At 39.5% G+C, this 21,595-nt stretch overlaps 2 protein-coding genes across 4 annotated transcripts; one reads left to right on the forward strand and one right to left on the reverse strand.

Moving 5' to 3' along the window:
- Positions 1–723: 723 nt before the first annotated feature.
- On the reverse strand, positions 724–9,464 carry LOC132145266 (KAT8 regulatory NSL complex subunit 1-like). Its single transcript, XM_059556137.1, has 12 exons — positions 7,568–9,464; positions 6,289–6,430; positions 6,136–6,209; positions 5,883–6,048; positions 5,571–5,724; positions 5,003–5,197; positions 4,609–4,724; positions 4,398–4,519; positions 3,595–3,721; positions 3,406–3,509; positions 2,333–2,501; positions 724–2,046 (listed from the first exon to the last, which is right to left on the reverse strand). Exons 1-12 carry the CDS (start codon positions 9,067–9,069, stop codon positions 1,729–1,731), a joined length of 3,189 nt encoding a protein of 1,062 aa, XP_059412120.1. The 5' UTR covers positions 9,070–9,464; the 3' UTR covers positions 724–1,728.
- A 444-nt stretch (positions 9,465–9,908) lies between these two features.
- LOC132145267 (SWI/SNF complex subunit SMARCC1-like) lies at positions 9,909–21,595 on the forward strand. Of its 3 annotated transcripts, none has more exons than XM_059556138.1 (28): positions 9,909–10,120; positions 10,800–10,919; positions 11,020–11,105; positions 13,790–13,871; positions 13,961–14,053; positions 14,445–14,514; positions 14,611–14,680; positions 14,791–14,866; positions 15,039–15,161; positions 15,279–15,358; positions 15,524–15,648; positions 15,739–15,798; positions 15,888–15,922; positions 16,216–16,328; positions 16,500–16,571; positions 16,656–16,769; positions 16,859–17,012; positions 17,256–17,366; positions 17,551–17,610; positions 18,093–18,351; positions 18,450–18,602; positions 19,638–19,687; positions 19,804–19,885; positions 20,317–20,435; positions 20,546–20,680; positions 20,900–21,059; positions 21,157–21,228; positions 21,329–21,595. In XM_059556138.1, exons 1-28 carry the CDS (start codon positions 9,947–9,949, stop codon positions 21,439–21,441), a joined length of 2,961 nt encoding a protein of 986 aa, XP_059412121.1. In that variant the 5' UTR covers positions 9,909–9,946; the 3' UTR covers positions 21,442–21,595. The 3 variants fall into 3 exon arrangements, with proteins under 3 accessions (XP_059412121.1, XP_059412122.1, XP_059412123.1); XM_059556139.1 differs by having other exon boundaries at positions 15,527–15,648; XM_059556140.1 differs by having other exon boundaries at positions 14,614–14,680.

Consider the following 21,595-nt stretch of genomic DNA (forward strand, 5'->3'; position numbering starts at 1 on the left):
ATGAAATCTGAGGTAAATGGCGCGCGGCACCTGGTATATATATGCGTACGCATGCATGGGCGGTGCCACGCGCTATTTGGCCAATAGGATTGGCGGGATGGTATAGGGCTTCAGACATTTGTCACACCGAAGGTGTTCCCATACGTGGTGACGTCACCGCAGCATCTCGTTCCCTATTCAGGGAACCAAGGTTACATACGTAACCGAGATGTTTTACTCACCAGTTATGTTGTCACATGTGATGTATTTACTTCCTCTATATCCATCTCGTGGTGCGTTATTTGGGCGTGACATGACTGTTTTAGCACATTAGCGCCACCTATTGAACTTGATATTCTCAATGACCACCGGAAAGAGGGCGCTGTTGTCCCTCTGTGCAATATCAACACTGACTTATTTTATATGATGAAATAATATTATCCCTTTAGGACAAATTAGGCAGTATTATGAAAGTCCATTTTAGACGAAAAATAAAATAATAAAAAACATGCTTTTTGATCAATCTTAAATATGCATAGGCTACTAAATCATAACTGAGAAAAATCAAAACTGACATAAAAAGTATTAGATATGACTAAATTGTAAGTATGAAAAACCTACATTTACTTTTATCTTATAATTATGATTTACCAAAGCATGATTTTCATGTTATGTGCCTGAAATGTGCTTCCATATGGCAACATAAATAATAAATGAATAAAGTAAATAAGCATCAAGCACAAATAGTTCTCATTTATGTTTTAATTCCTTTTATTATGTCTTTGCACTGAGAGCATCATGTGCGCCTCAAATAGAACTTCCATTTACTTCTATCTTCTCATGTTTTGTTGTGTTCCTACAAAATGATGTTTTATTCACCAACGCTGCCCCCTAATGCAGCAGTACAGCAGACCTGTCTAAATCACACACACACACACACACACACACACATACATTCTCTCTGATCAACAAGAACTAACACTCTTCCTTTAACATAATATACACACACAGGCACACACATAGCATGTCGTATGGAAATCAAAATATACTTCTTGTGTTGAGCTCAAAAGGAAGGATGAAAGACACAGGCAGTATCCAGAGAGGATGTAACTGACTTTAAATGCTATGATTCTATGGCAGTACGCATACATCTCTAAGGAATACATACAACACAACACATGAATAAGGTAACTAAATCACAGAAAATAAGGGGAATATGTAGTGCCTTTGTATGGAGATCAATAACCAAGAGCTTGCAATTTGGGCTCGCCCTTTTGTTTCTTGATCTGTGAAAACAGCATAGATCTTTTAACATAATGATTTAACTAAAAAGTAAAATAACTGACTGACATAGCTGGGAAGAAGCTTTAGACAGGTCCAAAAAAATGAATAAACAAAGGAAAAACAGACACTATCTGTTCATTACAGTAGAGTCAGATTGAACGGCAGCTGTATCGGGGGCAGGCTGGTGAAGAAAGGTTGAAAGGATGTATAAGGAAGGACCAGAGACGCTCACTGGGGAAACTGGGCTGTTGGTGGAGATGCACTTGTTATTGGGTGAATGATTGAGGGTTTGAGGGAAGATTATAAATAATAGGCTGTGTGGTTTATGTAAGGCTCCAGAGGGTTCAGGGAACGAGCACACAAAGTGCTTGTGGTTAGATAAATAGGTTGTCAGGGGTCAATGACATTGGGACATGTGGTTTTGTTTTTATATTAGAGCAGAAAAACGGCTGGACACATGATGCACTATGATAACGGAGAGGACGAGTATAAGGAAAGAGGAAGTTTGGGAGAATCCTGAGCTGTAGAGACTGTCGTTGGGGTGGCTGGTGTGCAGGACAGTGTGTGAGGGGTGGCTCGCTCTGTGCCTGAGTGCTGCTGAGGGGGTTGAGGGGTCCTCGGGGAGAGCTCCAGGCTGCCCACAGAGATGCCCGAGTCTGTGCTTTGGCTGCGGCCGCTGGAGGTGCACGGGTCCTCGTCGGGCTCCGCCTCATCCTCCTCCTGCAGCCACTGAAGTTCTGACTCCTGCAAGGGGAACGACCGGCGTTCCCATGGCAGCACAGCCTGCAAATGCAGAAGATGATGATTCACTGAGGTCATTTAACTCCAAAACACCAGGGTTTATTATATGAGTTTGTATCAATGTAAAGAACATTAAGCATATATATCATTCAGGATTCACAAACAACCCCCCAAAAAAGACTCAAGGATTTAATGGATCATGGAGAAAGAGAAAACTGCAGACTTTTTTTTTGAACTACAGGATGTTCTTTTATCTAAATAATTGCCATGGTTACAGCAATAATGAAGTTGAACAGAATGTTAAGCCCTCTTCCTCACACACACACACCTGCTGTTCATCCTCAGCCTGGCTAAAGGGATCCTCCGCTCCAGTACAGAAGGGGCTGCGTGGCGAGCTGTCTCCTTCTGCAAAATGACTTTGCCTGGAATCTGGAGACCCAGGTGTCTGCTCCAATCCCCTGGAGCTCTTCCCATCCCCATGGAAGGAGGAAGAAGATCTGAGAGAGGAATTCAAGCAGAGAATGAAATTTCAAGCAGTGACCACAGCATCCTGCAGTTTGACATGCTATACTTCATCTAAAACTATTTTAAAACTACCCACTGTTTTATGGCCACATATTAATCGAGAGAGTGCATGAAATAGGTGCGTATATGTAAGCTCCAGTACAAAGCTATCCTTTATACATATGTAAATTTTAACCTACATTCTTGATGTACATTTGTCAAATACACAAATAGATATTATTTTATGTAAAAGTCGTGATGTGACATTAACCATTAATGCAATCTACTACTAACTTCTAATGCAGAAATCTGGGGTCTGTAAGATTTTCTTTTATGGTTCCTGAAAGAATGCTCACCAAGGCTGCATGAATTTGATCAAAAATACAGTAAAAGAGTAATATTGTGAAATTTTATTGTTTATTTTTTCTGTTTTAATTTCTTTTAAAATAAAAACTATTCATGTGATGGCAGAGCTGAATTTCAGCAGCCTCCTTCATGTTTTAGGATTCTTTGATGAATAGAAAGTTCAAAAGAACAGCATTTATTTAAAATCAAAAAATTTTGTAATATTATACATCTTTACTGTCAACTGACCAATTTAATGCATCCATGTTGAATAAAAAGTATTAATTTTGTTTAAACATTCATTTATTTAAATGTTATTTTTATATTGTATTCTTTTTGTTGTTTTCTTTTATGTCATTTTATAATTTATTTATTTTCTGAATTAATATGTCTTGTGGCTTAATATGTTGGGGAATGTCAGCTCTAACACATATGTAACAAATAAGCAGCATTTGAAAATATTTAATTACAAATCGATCCCTGTTGTTGAGAAACATTATTCTGACACCCGTTCTAAAATATTCTCCATCACACAGCAACTATTTCTCTCACCTGCCCCGGCGATGTCTGCGAGCCCAGCTCCCCCACCGACTCCTCTCTCTGCTCTCACACACTGCATGGCGGCTCAGAAACACAGCGTCAGAGAGATCCTCCACCTATGCATCGAATGGTCAAGAAAATCAATAGACAATATACCAGGTGTCTTAATAAGAAAAGAAACCTTGTTAAAGGTATACACACCTCTTCCTCCTCAATGTCCAGTCCTTCCCCATTGGGCTGGTGCTGTGTGTTATTGTAATTGAACGACAGGGCATGTGCCCCTTCCTGGTTTCTAGAGACCCCTGAGAGAGAGTCCAGCTCCCTCCAACTAAACAAATGACATAAGACACACAATGACATGCTAAGACTAGTTTAAGACAGTTAAAGACTATCAGCATCAGCCAAAAAAAGCTGCTGGCTTGCCCAATTAACACACATGACAGTTTCTTATTCTCACATATACCAAATCGTCTAAATGCCACGTCAACAAACAATAATTTTTTTTGATTACTGTATTTTAAGTACTTTTAAGTCATGTAGTGTACAATGAGAGTTACTTTAATAATTCGCTCTCAGCAGTTGTGTATATCTGGTATTCTTATATATAAAGCCATCAGTGATCCTGCTCTCAAGTTATCAGTTTCACTACAGGAAACCCATTGCAGTATGCTAGTACACCGTTGTCATTTTTTAAGCCTCCTTATAATATAATGTAAATACACTTTATGCTAATATTGCCAGTCTGGCTTCAGTTTGGAATGTACCTGTACTACTTTATTAACTATGGGACACAGGGAAACAGTGGATACTTGGCACTGTGTTTGAATAATTAATGTTAAATTACTTGAAACCAAAGCTGAAACCAATCTGACAGAAAAACCACAGGAAGTCCGACTCATCAAAGTTAAATGTTCATTATGTAATCGCTCATTCTTCTTGTAATATTTTTGAGTGCGTGCATGTTCAGTATAGTGGTTTTGGAGGTCAGGGTGCATTATTCATACCTTGGTGTGATAATTTCCTTGTATTGTAGTCTTTGTACTCGTGCTCCTAGTCCAGCCAGGCCCAAAGGCATCACCAGGTTGTCGATGTCAAATGAGCTTTCTACTCTTCTCCTTCTCAAAGGCTGAGGAAGAAGAGAGATATTTAGGAGGTATCCACACAACACATAGAATTGTGAGCTGCTGACATTTAGCTTTTTTTAACCAGATGTACCTGAGTGGGTGTGTCTGTTGTTGGGGGTGTTGCTGGCAAAATGGGCAAATCTGGAGCACGTGGATGAAGATAACTGGGAATAAACACACCCCTCTGGCTTCTGCACCCAGAACTACCTACAAAAGCAATTTTTTTTTTTTTTAAGTATGGCTCTCATGCTCGACAAGGCTGTTTCCACAAATTCTTGGATGATTCTTGGATGAACAGGAAGTTCAGAAGAACACCCTTCATAATTGTAACACTATAAATGTCTTTACTCTGAATGAAAGTATTAACTTTAAAACAATTCAAAAATATCTTACTGATCCCAAATACTTAAATGGTTATACACTAGTAGTATACACTAAGTTTATGTGTGTGTGCTTATATAAGAGACAATATATATTTCACCCACCAGGTGTGTTAAATAAAGGAGGCAGTGTATTGGGCGGACGGGGACAAACTAGTCTCCTCCTCACTCTCCCAACTCGTCCCTGGCCCCGCCTTCCCGGCCAAGAGGACGCCGATGACATGTCTGTCCACTGTAGTGAATTATGAGAATGGTGCCCGGCCAGCGGGCGTATCCAACAATGCAGTGCAAGGGGTGAATCTGCAATGGAGGAAATTCAAAGCATTGTCTATTAAATGCCGCTCCATTTAAAAGCAGGTGATGGCGATTTAGCGGTAATCAGGGAACCAGATTTACTGACTAGATGCGCAAGATCATATTGTTAGATTTATCGCCCAGCCCTATAAAAAATAAATATATATATATATATATATATATATATATATATACATATATAAGTGTGGCATTGTGGATATATACTTTGTGGATAACTTTAAGGTTACCTTCAAGGACATCAACATAAAAGGAACATTAAACAGCCTTGTACAGTTTGTACTGTTGAAATACAAGCTCAATATACACAATTATGTGCTTACAAAGAAAACAGATAATCTTGAGAATTTAAAGATCTCACCTGATGGCATTGAGAGGAAAGGGTGAACGGACATATCGAGGCAGGTCTGACGCATCCACAGTCCTTTCTCCTTCTCTGAGGGGGAACGCAGAGGAGCACCACCACATAACACACACACAGCTGGTGGCTCACACCAGCACTGTAACGAAACCGCCTGAGAGAGACACACAAATTCAAGAACATCATTGTGATTCCTGTTTTTTTTTTGATCCTCCCTTCGAGGCATAATTCAAAATAAAGAGCAGCCAATGATAATAAAAGTCACTCTGCATTACAGAAAAGCAGCAGCAAGGTCAAATCTGAGACCTTCACCTTTGACCCCAGTACTGTGCATTCTTCCAGGTGAACGAGTCTGTGATGCCGTTGCCGAAGTAGCGGTCGAACCCGTGCGGCAGAAGAAGGTGGACAGGGCACTGTGTGCAGAGTGGTGGTGTCTTCTGTCTGCCACTTCCTTTTAGGATCACCACCAGAAGACATCCTAGGGGATAGTTCAATAGTACATTAAATGTCAAAATCCAAAAATTTACCAGTTTGTGTTTGCATGCAAGTTAAATCATATACTGACTTGCAGTTGTGTGACGTCGGGGAGGGGTTTGATGCTCTGAGGGGCATTTCAGGGACAGAGTAAGTGGACCGCACCTGGATGAAACATTAAAAATACAGATGAATCCATCCACCCATAATACTCTGAAAATACACACATGGAAACCCAGAATACCTTTCCCTGTCGAAGATGTGTGTATAGCTCGGTCAGTGCACGGATCCGATACTCAAGCTCTGATACCTGAGTCTGCAGCCACACCCACCTGCTACCAAGCCACGCCCTGCTCTCCGCCCACTGCCATTCTTTGCCGGTGACACTGAAAGAGAAGAAATATACTGAGTATATGCATAAAACAGTGTGATAAAATTTTTTTTTTTTTTACATATTACATTTATTCCATTTTTGTCCAGTGCAACTTCCATTCATTACTCTTAAAAAAATAAAGGTTCTAAAAGGCTGTTTCTGTTGTGGTGCCACAGAAGAACCATTTCGGTTCCCCAAAGAACCAGCGACTAGTTTTTAAAATATCCATTCTTCTCCTTATTATGAAGAACAATTAATAATCCTAAGAACCCTTTTACACTATAAAGAATCTTTTGTGCATTGGTAAGTTTCCATGGAAGTTAAAGTCCCTTCATGGAACCATAAATGCCAATAAAGAACCTTTAATTTAAGAGAAAAGGTATATGGTTTATTCAACCCTAGTGGACAGATTTAGAGGTCCTAAAAGAAATGAGAATTAAGTTTCTTCTGACCCATTTTATTCCCAACAGCCTGGCATGAAATTACTTTGTAACCTCTCAATGTTGCAGCCTTGAATCAACAGCCAGTACAGTATGTACATTGTAAAGTACAGTGGTGATTCAAAAGGCAACACCAACACCAAGTCATCTGAAGCTTTTCTACATGTGTAGTGTACATGTAGGTGTACATGCATGTATATAAAAACAAGCTGAGCACGTAACATTTTAAACTAGTATAAAAGGGTCATTTTTAAAGCAATAATCACCCCCCCCCCCAAAAAAAAGAAATTTGCTATCATTTACTCACCTTCATCTTGTTTCATTATGCATTTCTTTTTTCTGATTATTTAAAAATTAATTTATTTTGAAAAATGTTTAGAATCATACAGTTTCAGTTCCCATTGACGTTGAGTATTTTTTCTATACAATAGAAGCCAATGGGAACCAAACCTTTGGTTATAAACATTCTTTAAAATATATTCTTTAGTCAGAGAAAAAAGTAAGTCATACAGGTTTGGAAGGACATGAGGGTGAGTAAATGAGCACAATGTTCATTTTTGGATGAACGATCCCTTCAACCTTGGGTTATCTTTTTTCATCTTGTACCTGGGCTTTTTTATCTTTGGCATCTCATTAAGGAGAAAAACATTCCTTAACTCAGGGTTAACAGATCTTAGCCTGGGGTTTAGCATATAGAGTTAAAAGCTTACATTGATTTTATTGGCAGCGGTCTAAAGCGATGACCCCCTCTCTCCAATCCCTCATCTTCCTCACTGTCGCTGTCACCACCGGAGCTGCTGGCCGTGTGGTCCGAGTCCAAGGTGCTCTCTGCAGACCGGAGGATCTCACTGCAGCTGCACGCCAGCCTGCTCAGCTCGGCCGAGTTTCTGGACACAGCACTGGGCCTTCTGGTGCAGCTCAACCCCAGGCTCCTGTATAGGCCATGCAGCTGCTGTGTAACATGCTTCTCCACCTGCTTCACTTGTACGGCCTGCAGGCGCCTCCAGAGGTGGTCAGTCCGACCCTCCAGCTCTGCCTGCCTGCGTTTGGCTTCACCCCTCACCGCCTCTATTTGCTCTGTGCTGGGGCCCTCAGTACCCTGTTCATCAATGCCCACACCTGTACCGTCACACTTCCGTGGCTCTGGCTCTGTCCCGTTAGGAGGCCCATTCTCAGACTGACAAGAAGTGATGGAGAGGGCGCACAGGGGCTTTTTTACGCAATCACTAAGGTCGGGCTCGGCTTGGAAGGAGGGTTGCGGTGGGAGGCTATTGTGAGGGGCACCGTTTCTGCTGACCCCGTTGTTATGGTTGGCAGAGCTGGAAAGAAAGGAGCGCACCCTGTAAAGTCTGACACGCCCCTTCGCTGTCCTGCATGTGGGCAGCTGGGCACTTTCATCAGGCGGGCACGCTGCTAAATTTATTTTGTGGGCCCCGATCGTGTTTGCAGAGAGGATACGCCGTAAGGAGGTGCGCCTGAAAGTCTCGGCGGTGCTCGCGGAGCCCTTCCCGTGAGTTTCACCATTGGAACCAACGCGGCCCGCGGCGTCAGAGAAACACACCTTTTTGGAGGCTCGGGCGAAATTGCATCCCCGGCGCTTGATGACCGCGGGCTCGGGATTCCCGTGACCACACCTTGCAGCGGCTGTCATTATCTCGGTCTCGGCGTACGCCGTGTGTCCGCGTCGGACTCTCGCGGTGCGCACCGGCGGCAGTCTCGAGCTCGCTCTGCGCTCGTGCCTTCTTGTCGTAGCGCTCGTGATATGCCGCAAACCAGCTCCTTTGTGATCAATATTAATGGTGTTATCCTCGCCTGCTCCATTGCTTTGTCTACAGAAACGCCCGCGTCCTCCGCCGTATTCCCCCGAATCCGCGCATTCGTCTCCCTCCCGTGTGATATCGGCAGCGCCGTTTGTTAAAACCCCCCCGTCGTTCATTTTCTGGGCCGCATCCGCATCGCCGGAGGTGGCATCGTCCCATTCGCGGAACGCCTGGGCCTCGGCTACGCTGCTCTCCCTGTCTGAGCTCCGCACTGGGGCAGCGCTGGTGGCTGTAGCCGCAGCGGCCGAGCTTCCGTCACCGCTGACGGGCTCACCACAGCCTCCTCCCCCGCAGCAGCGGCTGGCGCTATGCGGACACCCGGCCGCGCAACTCTCCACTCCAGGCCCGGCTGTACTAGCGCTCATTTTATTCCGATTGCTGTAATAATACATCGCTGTGTCGTTGGCATGGCCGGGTGTGAAACGAGGACATACAACGAAGCTCCGTTAACGTATTTTTCCTGTGCGAAAGGAAGACGGGCTTCTCTTTTCACCCGTCTAGCCTTTCCCTGCACTGTTGGCCGTCTCCAACACTCCCTGTTCGCACGGAGCATGCGCCATTCACTGGCCCAACCTTCGATAAAGAATTGGGAGTATTTCAAAAACTAGTTCACATTTTTCGTTTGTCACATGCCCTGTGATGAGCTTAATTGCGCGTGGAGTTGAAAATAACGATAGATGTAAAAATAACGCTCCTAATCGGTTTAGCATTTGAGTTAAGGACTTGTCTAAAGGTCTGGGATGAAAACAGTGTTCAAGGGCAGCTGCATTTCGACATTCTTATCAAAGTGGACAAAAAAACAACATGATTTGTTCTACTATGGACCTTTTTAAAGCAATTATGAAGCAAACAGGCAAAATTATGGAGAAAATAGCAATTAAGCAATTAAAAAGAAATATAAATAGAATTATTGTTTATATATATATATATATATATATATATACAGCAACTATTAAAAATATTTTCTAATTGACCCCCGGGCCATATGATTAACTAATAACGTTTAATTTCAGTGTTAAATTTAAATAGCGATGTTTAAAGTTGAGTATGACTGCTGTACTAGTGTTTTGCCTTCCTAAACTTAATTATCCAACAGATTTTTGTTTTCTTCTACTTTGTGTACTTATCTGGCGAAATAATAGCCAGTATTCAGTATGTACTGTGTGTAGTATGCAGTTGGCGTCGTTGGCGCCTTTTTTGGTCTTACCGCTAGAGGCGCTGTGGAGTCTGCAGTCATTCTGGGCAGCGAATGCTAATTAGCATGTAACAATGGCTACACAAGCGCTAGGCTCTGTTGCTGGATCTACGACGAGTCAAGCCGGTTGTAGCTCTTCATTGAGCCGAAGAATGGACGGTGGACCGTGCTGTAAATTCTGGGAAAGCCCGGAAATAATCTCTCATTTGGAGACGGTTCGCAGTTGGATTGGAAAGTATTATAAAAAGGTTCGCGAGCTAAATAGCCTGGGACCCCACATATGAGGTGGTTCTTTGAAGCTTTTTTGCTCTAGTTGTCTTGCTGTTTTTGTGGTTTTGTGATTCTTATTATCGCCTCAAACTGCAAAAGTCTCTTTTATATAGTAGTATTTTGTCTGTATAGAGTTAATGAATGTAACTCATGTCCTCATAAAATATAGACATGGACAGCTAACTCCAGAGAATACAGTCTCAGGACAGAAGTGACAACCTTCATTCTGTGTTTATTTTAGCGGTAACGTTAAAGTTATGTTTATGTCAAACAACACAATTCCACCTTTTGAGTCAGTATAAAGTAAAAGACTCATTTGTAGTTTCCATATGAGGCGGTGTTGGTAAATGTTTATTTTAGCTGCATGCTAGCAGTTTTAATTTTGCAGAAACAGGTTTGTGGTCAAAGGTGTTTGTTTACACGACCTGACTGATACCCCCCCCCCCTTCTCAGTGCCATGCCATTCCATCCCTGTTCACTACCCACTGTGTAGGTAACACATACCTTGATGCATCTAAATGTCTTAAACTGTTTGAATGTGAAAACCATTCAATAGTACCAGTACAGTATATAGCTAAATCTATTGTAGTGAAAGCTATTAAACACTAGGGTATAGGCCTCTTTGCAATTTGTTGTGTGATTTTTCTTCCCCTTAAGTATGTACAGCCTGATGCTCCCTCCAGCAAGTCTCTGTCTGGGCTGGTCATCCAACTGTTGCAGTTTCAGGAAGATACATTTGGCCATCGAGCAAATAACCCAAGGTTTACAAAACTCCCAGTGAGTTATCACCACAACACCCAGATCAGTCATAGCATGAAACCTAGTTTTGCATAATTACGAGTGATCAGTTGTTTGATACTTGTTTCTTTGTCTACAGGCAAAGTGTTTTCAGGACCTAAGGCCAGGTGGTGCTCTCTGCCATATTCTGGGATCAGTGTACAAGTTCAAGACCGAACAGGGCTGGTTTGTATTAATGCTAAATAATGTTACATGCCATTTTATTTTATTTTTTACCTATCATTGATTGGTTGTGTAAGTTTTGAGTTTATGTCTATCAAATTTATTTATACTTTACCATTCAAAGTTTGGGGTTGTTAGGGCTGCATTTACACTAGAATAAAAAAAACAGGTTTTTTTGCTCACATCTGACACAGATCAGAATTTGTTGCACAGGTGTAAACACAAAAATCCACATGAGATCTGCTTTTTTTTCGCCTTCTGATATGGGCCACTTCCAAATGTGGATTTTAATTGGATACATATCTGATATCTGGACATCTGACCTATGTCTAAACACACATATTCGATTCCCCGCAGAACTCCTAATATGAGGGTGACACATACTACCCATAAAGAGAGCGTTTTAATGCTGGTATGTATTTGTGCTTGAAATTTATTGAGGTGGGAACTTTACATGTAAGAAATTGTGCTACTTTCAGAAGCTGGTTTTCAACCCCTGCCCTTTGAATTTATAAATACAATTGCTTCGCTACTAAAACCAACAATATTTTTCTCAGCAATTATTAAACCAATAAGCTTCAGTAAGCTACTCACTTGTGCATTTTCTCTCTCTCTCTCTTTCTGTCACTCTCTCACACACACTTAAATTCATTCAAATTCATTCAGTCTTACAGCGCTACTTTATTTCACTAAAGATTTCTATATCTAACGAGCTGTAGATAAAATAACAAATTTGCTTTAAAATTGCTTTTATTTTCTGGTCTTTATCCGTTCATTCAGATTTTGTGCTGCAAAACATCCATGACCACTGTTGTCCATGACGTAATGTCTACATGACATGAATTATATAAATAATTTTAATGGCATGGCCATTCAAAACCTAAGGGCCTACTACTACATGCATAGTAAAGTGATCACTGATGGGCAGGAATTAATGTAAACACATATCAGATACCAGTCATATCTAAAGTGAATTTAAACTGCCAGGTCAAAAGATTTTTGCTATGCGAATGAAAGTCACTAAGGCTGTGTTTATCTGATCAAAAAAATTCAGTAAGAACAGTTATATTGTTAAAGATGCTGTATTTAGGATTGACACAGAGTGGTTGAACAAGGTCCAAATTCAAAATATTGGAGAGGGTTTTTTACATTAACAAGCAGGTTGCCAGATTGACAACACAAACAGGAACTAGTGCCCTTGACGATGAATGAAATTAAATATGATGTTTTCCGCCAACTGGCAACCCGGCGTGCCGAAACAAACCAAAACAAACACCAACATTCCTGGCCGGAACACACATTTTCAAAGGAGAATAACTGACTGTAGCATTGTTTTTCAGATAAACAAGTATGTTAACTTAACATGTTTCTTAAATATCTGCAAACATATTATGGTATTTTTATGCTTTAGTACAGTCAAAATCTTAACATACAGTAGTTCGTTTACCAGCTTCAGTGAAAGTTAACGTGCCTAGCGTTTTCGACTCGTACATTACATGTCACACGCTGATGTCACGTGTCTTTACGGGACCTTTACGGGTTGTGTGTGAACCCACGCACATATTCCGGGTAATCACTGGCAGTGTGAAAGTGCAAAATCTAGTGACCCGGGAACAATTGCCGGGACACATTACCCGTGTTTTTCCGGAATTGCAGTGTGAAAGGGGCTAAAGCCATTTCTAAAGCTTTGGGACTCCAGCAAAACACAGTGAGAGCTATTATTCACAAATGGCAAAAACATGGAACAGTGGAGAACCTTCCCAGGAATGGCCAGCCGACCAAAATTACTCCAAGAGCACTGTGATGACTCATCCAATAGGTCACAAAAGACCCCACAACAACATCCAAAGAACTGCGGGCCTCACTTGCTCACTTGCAATAAAATTTCTTCATAGCGCTATAACAGACTCATTGCAAGTTATCGCAAATGCTTGATTGCATAAGGGTGGCCCAACCAGTTATTAGGTTTAGGGGGAAAACACTTTTTCACACAGGGCCATGTCGTTTTGGATTTTGTTTTCCCTTAATAATAAAAACCTTGATTTAAAAACTGCATGTTGTATTCACTTGTGTTATCTTTTAATAATATTTAAATTTGTTTGATCTGAAACATTAAAGTGTGACAAACATGCAAAAAAACAAAAGAAATCAGGAAGGGGGCCAACCCTTTTTTCACACCACTGTACAGCACCTTTAAATATTACTGCAATATAATTATAATTTCAAATAACTCTTTCTAGTGATGTTATTTTAAAATTAAATTTGTTCCTGAATTTTCAGCAGTCATCACTCCATTTTTCAGTGAAATCATTCTAATATGCCGATTTGCTGCTCAAGAAACATTTCTTATTATTATAAATGTTGAAAAGAGATACGCTTCTTAATATTTTTGTGGAAATTAAATGGATGAATAGGAAGTTGTAAAGAACAGCAAATCTTTTGTAGCACTGTAAATGTCTTTACTGCCACTTTTGATCAATTTAATGCATCCTTGCTGAATAAATAACTTTACTGACCTCAGTCTTTTAAATGATTATAGTGTATATATTAATGATTTTAAAGTTGCTTATACCATGATGTAAGATTTTGGTCACCATACAGCCTGCTGCTTACAGTAAATGTAAATGATAATTTGTGATGTCAAACTTATTTCATTAACTCTGTGTTCTTTTATTTTTTCATTAAAGGAGACGCTTTGATCTTCAGAACCCATCCAGAATGGATCGCAATGTGGAGATGTTCATATCTGTGGAGAAAACTCTGACACAGGTATTTGTGCTTGGCTGTTGTGTGAAGACAAAGATCTTAAGCAGGTGTATGAATGGTGCAGTATCTGACCTGTGTTTTGTTTGTGCTAGAATAACTTATTAAGCAGACCTGTGGTGTACCTGTCTCCTGATCTTGAGCAGAAGCAAGCTCTTAAACTCAAAGACATTGTTGAGCGACACCAGGTAAGTGGAATTATAAAAGAAACCAAAGAAATGGGGAAACATATCCAATACACACTAGACCCTTCAGATGGGAATTTAGAGGGATTTTGTAGTCAAGTACTCAAACAAATTAAAAAGATATTAAATTGTATTTCTTAAAAAGTATTTCTGAGCTAATTTCATCCAATGCTTTTTATTTGAGAATAAATAAAGAATATTCATTAATAAAAACACAATTTAAAAATGTGAAATGTGAAATGTTAAAAATCCTGAAAACCTGTTAATAATCCGGTTTACTGTAAAGTAAAATTAATTAGTGAAATAAAACTGTTTTCTCTGTAAACTAGTTGATTACTTATTGATTACATTATCGATTAGTATATATACACAACTTTTTTGCTTGCATTTTCAGGGCACAGTGACAGAGGAGAAGTCACAAGCCTCCCACCAAATATACCCATCCCCCTCCACTGCAGATCAAGGTGTGTTTTAATTTCATGTATCTTTTCAGTCCGCTCCTATATTTGTGGAAAAGTTCACATCTGTGTGTTAAATGTTCACTGTTTGGTCTTCTCCAGAAGAATGGCTTAGACCAGTAATGCGATTGGATCGGCAAGTGATGGTTCATTGGGGCATGTGTCCAGACAGGTAGAGAAAACATCACACCCACATTTGCACATTTGCACAAAATGTTTGGATTAGTAAATGCTACATTTTGCTCTGTACACAGCTTATGCTTTTATACTTTATTTTTTCAGTTATGACTCCCTTATATCAGCAAGTGATGTAGATGGAGAAGTAGAGGAACCTCCCAACCCAGACAGGTGCCGGAAGGTGAAAAAAATCATTTTAGCCTTAATACCCTGAGTTCCCCACACAAATCTTTGCATGTTGTTTTGTCCCTTGTGTTGGGTTCCAGTGATTCGAAATATTAAATATTGAGATAGGCTTTTATATTGAAGTGATAATAAAGTAAGAATATCTACTTCAATGTTTCTTTTCTCAGGTTCATGCTAAATGGGTTCTCGACACAGACACATATAATGAGTGGATGAATGAGGAAGATTATGAGATCGATGAGAATGGGAATACTATGAGTTTCAGACGGCGTATCTACCAAAGCACAGAGGTATGTTTATCTAATTTCATTAATTTTTTAAAATTAGTTTGTAGTTGCTGTTGGTATGGCGCTTTGTTTGTATTTTTAAATATATATACATATTTATTTATTTTTCTCTTATAAAAGGAACAGAAACCTGGAAATAAGCGGCGACGCTCCCCGTCTCCACCTTCTTCTGAGTCTAAAAAGAAAGGAGGAAAGAAAAGGTTAAATCTACTTTTTTGTTCACTGGAATGTGACCTATTTTGTTACCAGTGCAGGAAAGGTTCATTTTGGAAATCACTGTAGTTTTTTTTCTCTGAAAGAGTGGATCAAATTCTTTGTACATTGAGACACAATTGCAATAACTCATTTAATTTTGTGTAATCCAATAGCTCAGGTGTGTATAAGAGGCGTGGTCAGCCAGAGGAAGCGGAGCCAGAGGAAGACCTCACTAAAGACATGGAAGATCCCACACCTGTCCTTAACATGGAGGAGGTCATTCTGCCGAAAAATGGTAAGTTTCTTTTTTCTTCTTCTGTGTTAAGGGCTTATGTTAATGTTAAGAGTGTTACATGTTATTTATTCTTATTATCATTTGCTACAGTGAACCTGAAAAAAGACAGTGAAAACACTCCAGTCAAAGGAGGCATTATGGCTGATTTAGGTAAGTTTGTTTGTGTAATTTACTATTCGGTGAATCACGATCTGTTTGTATTTCAGTAGTAACCCTGAATATCTTTGTGTTTCTCTCAGATGACCAGGAAGAGGACCTGCTTTCAGGTGTCAGAGTAAGTCAGTCTAGCTTAACAAAATTATATGTTTTAAATCCCAAAAAACTTTAGACCAAGTGCATGACCAAAACCTTCCAAGAATGCCTTCCATGAAAAGAGCAAAAGGATAGAATACTGCAACATTGCTCTAAATTCTATTCTAGATCGTCTGTCATGGTTTCTTCTGTCCAGCTAATACAAAATCTACATCCAGAACCCAGTTATAGTCAAGCCCTAGTTTAAAGGAACTCTAGCTCACAATATCTACCATGTGCTTTAAATATTTAAGTTCTGACCTATTGTGTGTGTAGGATGAGGAGGAGCAGAGGGAGTTCAGCCGTGGGATGGAGGGGGAGGAGAGTGTCACAGAGCAAATGCATCACATCATTGTGCCCACCTATTCCTCCTGGTTCGACTACAACTGGTGAGGGTTTAACTGTACAAGTGTCCAGATTACTCCAACTCACATTCTCAGTTTTGTGGTACATAGATGTCAGAATTGAAGCATAGTGCCCTGAACATAAACGGGCATTTACTATTCTTACTCATTATTTTTTATGAGGAATAATAGTGCTTTTTTATTTTTGTGCATTAGTATTCATCAGATAGAGAGACAAGCTCTGCCTGAGTTCTTCAATGGCAAGAATAAGTCCAAAACACCAGAAATGTAAGTCAGTGTTTATGCAAATACTATTTGTATCAGGTTCATCATCCTGAACTCTACATAAACATGTTCATATCTTGTTTGTAGATATCTGGCATACCGCAACTTCATGATTGATACATACCGGCTAAACCCTCAGGAGTATTTAACCTCATCCTCCTGTAGACGAAACCTGACAGGAGATGTGTGTGCACTTATAAGGTGTGTATATTCACTTGTACCCACTTAATTTGACACCGGTTCTTAAATAATCTGTAATTCATTTATAAACCGGCTTGTGTGCATTTTAGGGTTCATTCATTTTTGGAGCAGTGGGGGTTGATCAACTACCAGGTAGATGCAGAAAGTCGACCCCTCCCCATGGGTCCGCCCCCAACACCACACTTTAATGTTCTTACAGACTCACCGTCTGGACTCGTCCCACTACAGCACAGACCCTTACAGGTAATGCAGTAGTGCCAAACACTAAATCTGTGCTTTAAATGATCAGTTCTTAGATTACGGTCAGCTGTTCATGTCACAAGACTGAGCCTTTCCTCTTTTATATCTTGCCTACTTACCATGTCAAATAAAGGCACATGAAATATTGATTTGAGTTGAAAACAATCAGTTGCCTGCAAAAATGATACATTTCAGTGATCATTATAAAATATTGTAATTAATTACATTTCTTTTGTATGTTCGAAGGTTTCAGCTTCTCAGCATATGTTGCATTTCCCAGAAAAACTGAGAGAAAAACCATCTGACCTGCAGAATTTTGGTCTGCGGACTGATATTTATGCTAAGAAACATCCAAAGGTAAAAACCACAAGCATTGTTTGAAGCATTCATCATTTGAGCAGTGTTTTACCAAAACATTTTAGAATATATTTATACGTTTGAGATTCAGCACCTGAAAACTGTGTGCCTGCTTTTCTTTTTCTTTCTTTCTTTCTTTCTTTCTTTCTTTCTTTCTTTCTTTCTTTCTTTCTTCTTCTTTTAGAGTAAAGGTGCAAGTGCAGGGAGAGAATGGACAGAACAGGAAACACTCTTACTTTTGGAGGTAAGCCAGTTAAACAGTCAAGAAGATTTTAAAAGCTTTAGTACTCCGGAGCCTTCAGCAGTGTTACTGCAGGGGTTGACAGTTATTATTATTTATTTTATTTTTTTTATCAAGCAAACAATGATGACGAAATTTTTTTGCCTCAAAAGTTGAGAATCCAGATAAAAAAAATTTAATTGTCTAGCCTACATTAAAATTTATTTTGTATTGTAATGTTTTGTAATTTTTAGATGAAAATGTAAAAATAGAAAATGTAGTGTAGAAAATGAAAAGTATATGGGCCTGTACATATATCACAATAATGATTATATAATGACCTACATTTTATGTAGTAATGATTTAAAATGGTTTAAAATGCAACACTTAATTTTATACAGTATGTAAAATTAAGTATCTGCTCCATCTCTCTATCCTGAAGGGTTCTTTGCCTGAAAGTAGGAGTGATTATTTGTTGTTTTTGTATTCCATGTCTTTCTTTTTAGGCTTTGGAGATGTATAAAGATGACTGGAATAAGGTGTCAGAGCATGTGGGCAGTCGCACACAGGACGACTGTATTCTTCACTTCTTACGGTTGCCCATAGAGGACCCATACCTAGAGAACTCTGAAGCCTCAATGGGTCCTCTGGCCTATCAGCCTGTCCCTTTCAGCCAGTCAGGAAACCCTGTAATGAGCACGGTTGCTTTTCTTGCATCTGTGGTCGACCCTCGAGTGGCCTCTGCAGCCGCCAAGGCAGCTTTAGGTAAGAGTTAGTGTGTGTGTGTGTGTGTGTGTGTGTGTTGATTTAAAGATTTGTGTAGTAAGAGAAAATATGTATGTAATGTTTGAACTGTCTTTCAGAGGAATTCTCAAGAGCAAGAGAAGAGGCCCCACCAAAGATATTCAGTGCCAGCTTTCACAAAACACAGCCATTTGGGCATAATTTAGATCCGGCCTTTACACTCCAAACGGGCAGCATTGCGGAACTTGATCCTGACCATTCAGAAAAGACTGGTACTCATCTCACTTTTTTGTATATGTGATGTTTTTGTGATTTATATAGTGGCAAGATTTTATAAATCCCTTTGAATTCACTTTTTAAATGCATGTTAAAGGGATAGTTCGCACAAAAATGAAAATTGTCTTTAATTACTCACCCTCATGTCGTTTCAAACCTGTAAGACCTCTTCAGAACACAAATTAAGATATTGTTGATGAATTTCAAGAGCTTTCTGACCCTCCATAGACAGCAGGGGTACTACCATGATCAAGGGACAGAAACGAAGCAAAGTCGTCATTAAAATAGTCCATGAGACGTCAGTGGTTAAAACTTAATCTCCACAGTGGCAGCATGGCAAACGGGATGAGGAGAAGAATTGTTGAAGAAAGTTGTTATTTTTCTTCTCTTTGCGCACAAAAATAGCTTAAAAAACAAAACCCCTAGCTTAACAAATTAACAGACATTAATTTATTTTTTTAAAGAAATTAATACATTCAGCAAGCTGACCCAAGCTGACATTTATGTTACAAGAGAATTCTATTTCAAATAAATGCTGTTCTTTTGAAGGTTATATATATCAAGAATCCTGAAAAAAAAAATTATCATGCTTTCCACAAACATTTTAACCTGCAACAGTCAACCAAAATCAGCATATTAGATAGATTTTTTTAAGGATCATGTAAAATATATTAAAAGAGATCATTTATTGTAAATTTTCATAATATTTCACATATTTCCCAATAAATGCAGCCTTGGTGAGCATACAATAATTATTTCATAAACATTAAAAAAGGCTTACTGTCCCAAACTGTTGAATAGTACATTTAAACTTTTGAGATTCATTAAAGAATAATTGGAATGGTCATAGTTGAAACATCCAGAGGAGGGCAGTAAGTCAAAGAAAAGTTTCAGAATGTTGAATGTCATTGAATCAATGTCTTATATAGCCTTTGTACACATAATTTTATATAATAACTTTTATGATAAATATTGGAATTATGATAAATACATAGTTTTTTTATATATATATATATATTGTTTTTTTTTAGATATGAGTGGTATAGAAACAATGAACACTGAATATGAACCGCATGAAAAGGTATGAGAACCTTCTTCAGACACAAATAATCATCCATTCTCATATTTCATGTTCTTCATTCACAAATCTTAACAAGCAAAGTGTGATTGTCACTGAGTCTGTGCTTTCTGTTGTAGCTTGAGGGTGACAGCATCTTGGGAGAGGGAGAGCGTGTGAAGAACGAGGAGAAAGAAGAGAGTGAAGGAGAGAGCACAGCAGGTCAGAGAATCACAGATGCTCTGCATATTAAATCTTCTGCATTGATTCATCTTGATTTAACACAGTGCTGCTATATTGTTAAATATTTATTGTTAGTTGCAGTTGGTGTGACCGCTCAGGTACACCAAAGCTGTGGGCAAAATAGTATACTACTATACTATTCAGACTACGTTTGAAAGGAATTTGTTATTTTCTGTATGCATGTGATGCCCGGATTTCCTAGCATTTTCTCCATACACCGTGCCTTAAGCTTTTGTATAAAAACCTATATATGTAATTACAAAAACTTGAATCCGGCTGTAGCACTTATTTATGACAGGGACTTTATATGCTTATATATAATCTTTGTTTCTCACAATGTATACTATTTTCTATAAAACAGGTAAAAAAAGTAGTTGTGCAATCCCTACTGTATTTCTTCATCTATCCAGAGGAGAGTTTTGACATGGGTCTCACCCAAGGGGACGGGGAGGTGATGAAGAGGAGGGTGGAGGGAAACATTGCCACAGCTGCTGCTGCAGCACTGGCCTCCGCAGCTACCAAAGCAAAGGTGGATGTCAAACCTCTTTCCTTGTACCCGCTCCCGTGACCATTAATAGTGTAAAAAATAGTGATTTATCTGAACGTACTCTTCTCTTTCTTCCTCTTATTTCCCTCTAGCACTTGGCTGCAGTAGAAGAGAGGAAAATCAAATCTCTGGTGGCTCTGCTGGTTGAGACTCAGATGAAAAAGTTGGAGATCAAACTGAGACACTTTGAAGAGCTGGAGACCATTATGGATCGAGAAAAAGAGGCTGTGAGTTCGAGTTAGAGTTCGAGTTTTCGTAATCTTTTAAAGGGATAGTTCACCAAAAAATGAAAGCGTTATTGTTTACTCACCCTCATGTTGTTCTAAACCTCTATTGTTTAATTTTGTCTTTATTTAAACCAAGAAAGATCTTGCAAACTGCTAACTGCATTTTTAATGTGAAGATTTCAGGGTGTTTGAACTTCATTTGATATCTTTCTGTTGTAGCTGGAGCAGCAGAGACAGCAGTTATTGTCAGAGAGGCAGAACTTCCACCTGGAGCAGGTGAAATATGCCGAGATGAAGGCACGGCAGAATGTAGAACATCAGCAACCAGCAGGAGCTACACCTAGCAGCAGTAGTACAGCATACAACCCTCTTCACCACGGTACACTCTCCTATAAATCACAGTCAGTGCTTTGGTCTCATGCACACTGATATTACACTGACACACTTAATATCGCTGGTTTCTGTTCCCTCCTTAGGTCGTTCTGCGGTCAGTGCTGGTACTGGAGAGATCGTGGGTGCTCGGCACTCTGGTGCTCCCAATGGCATGTGTGAGTAACACATGCCTCAACTGAAATGCTGATCAAACTTTTTGAATCCAGCTTCTTTTTAATTTTTTTCAACTCAGACCAAACTCCACCGTCCTCACAGGCGATGGGGCCGCACCCATGCAACGTCTTCAACGCCTTACGACCCAAACTCAGTTAGATGACATCATTATCCACATTCAGCTTTACAATAGCACTTCTTCTGTGTATATTTAATATTTTTTTAAACATTGATGCTGGCATATAAGGGTCAGATTTGAGGCTTTTCGTTGCCATATCTGTCTGTACTTAATGTTTGTACATCTGTTTTTGTATTGCCACCAAGTGCTAAAACATTGGTTTTAGTAAGAATAAATCTTTTATAATGAAG

The sequence above is a fragment of the Carassius carassius genome, chromosome 8, assembly GCF_963082965.1.
Source record: "Carassius carassius chromosome 8, fCarCar2.1, whole genome shotgun sequence".
NCBI classification, from domain to species: Eukaryota; Metazoa; Chordata; class Actinopteri; order Cypriniformes; family Cyprinidae; genus Carassius; species Carassius carassius.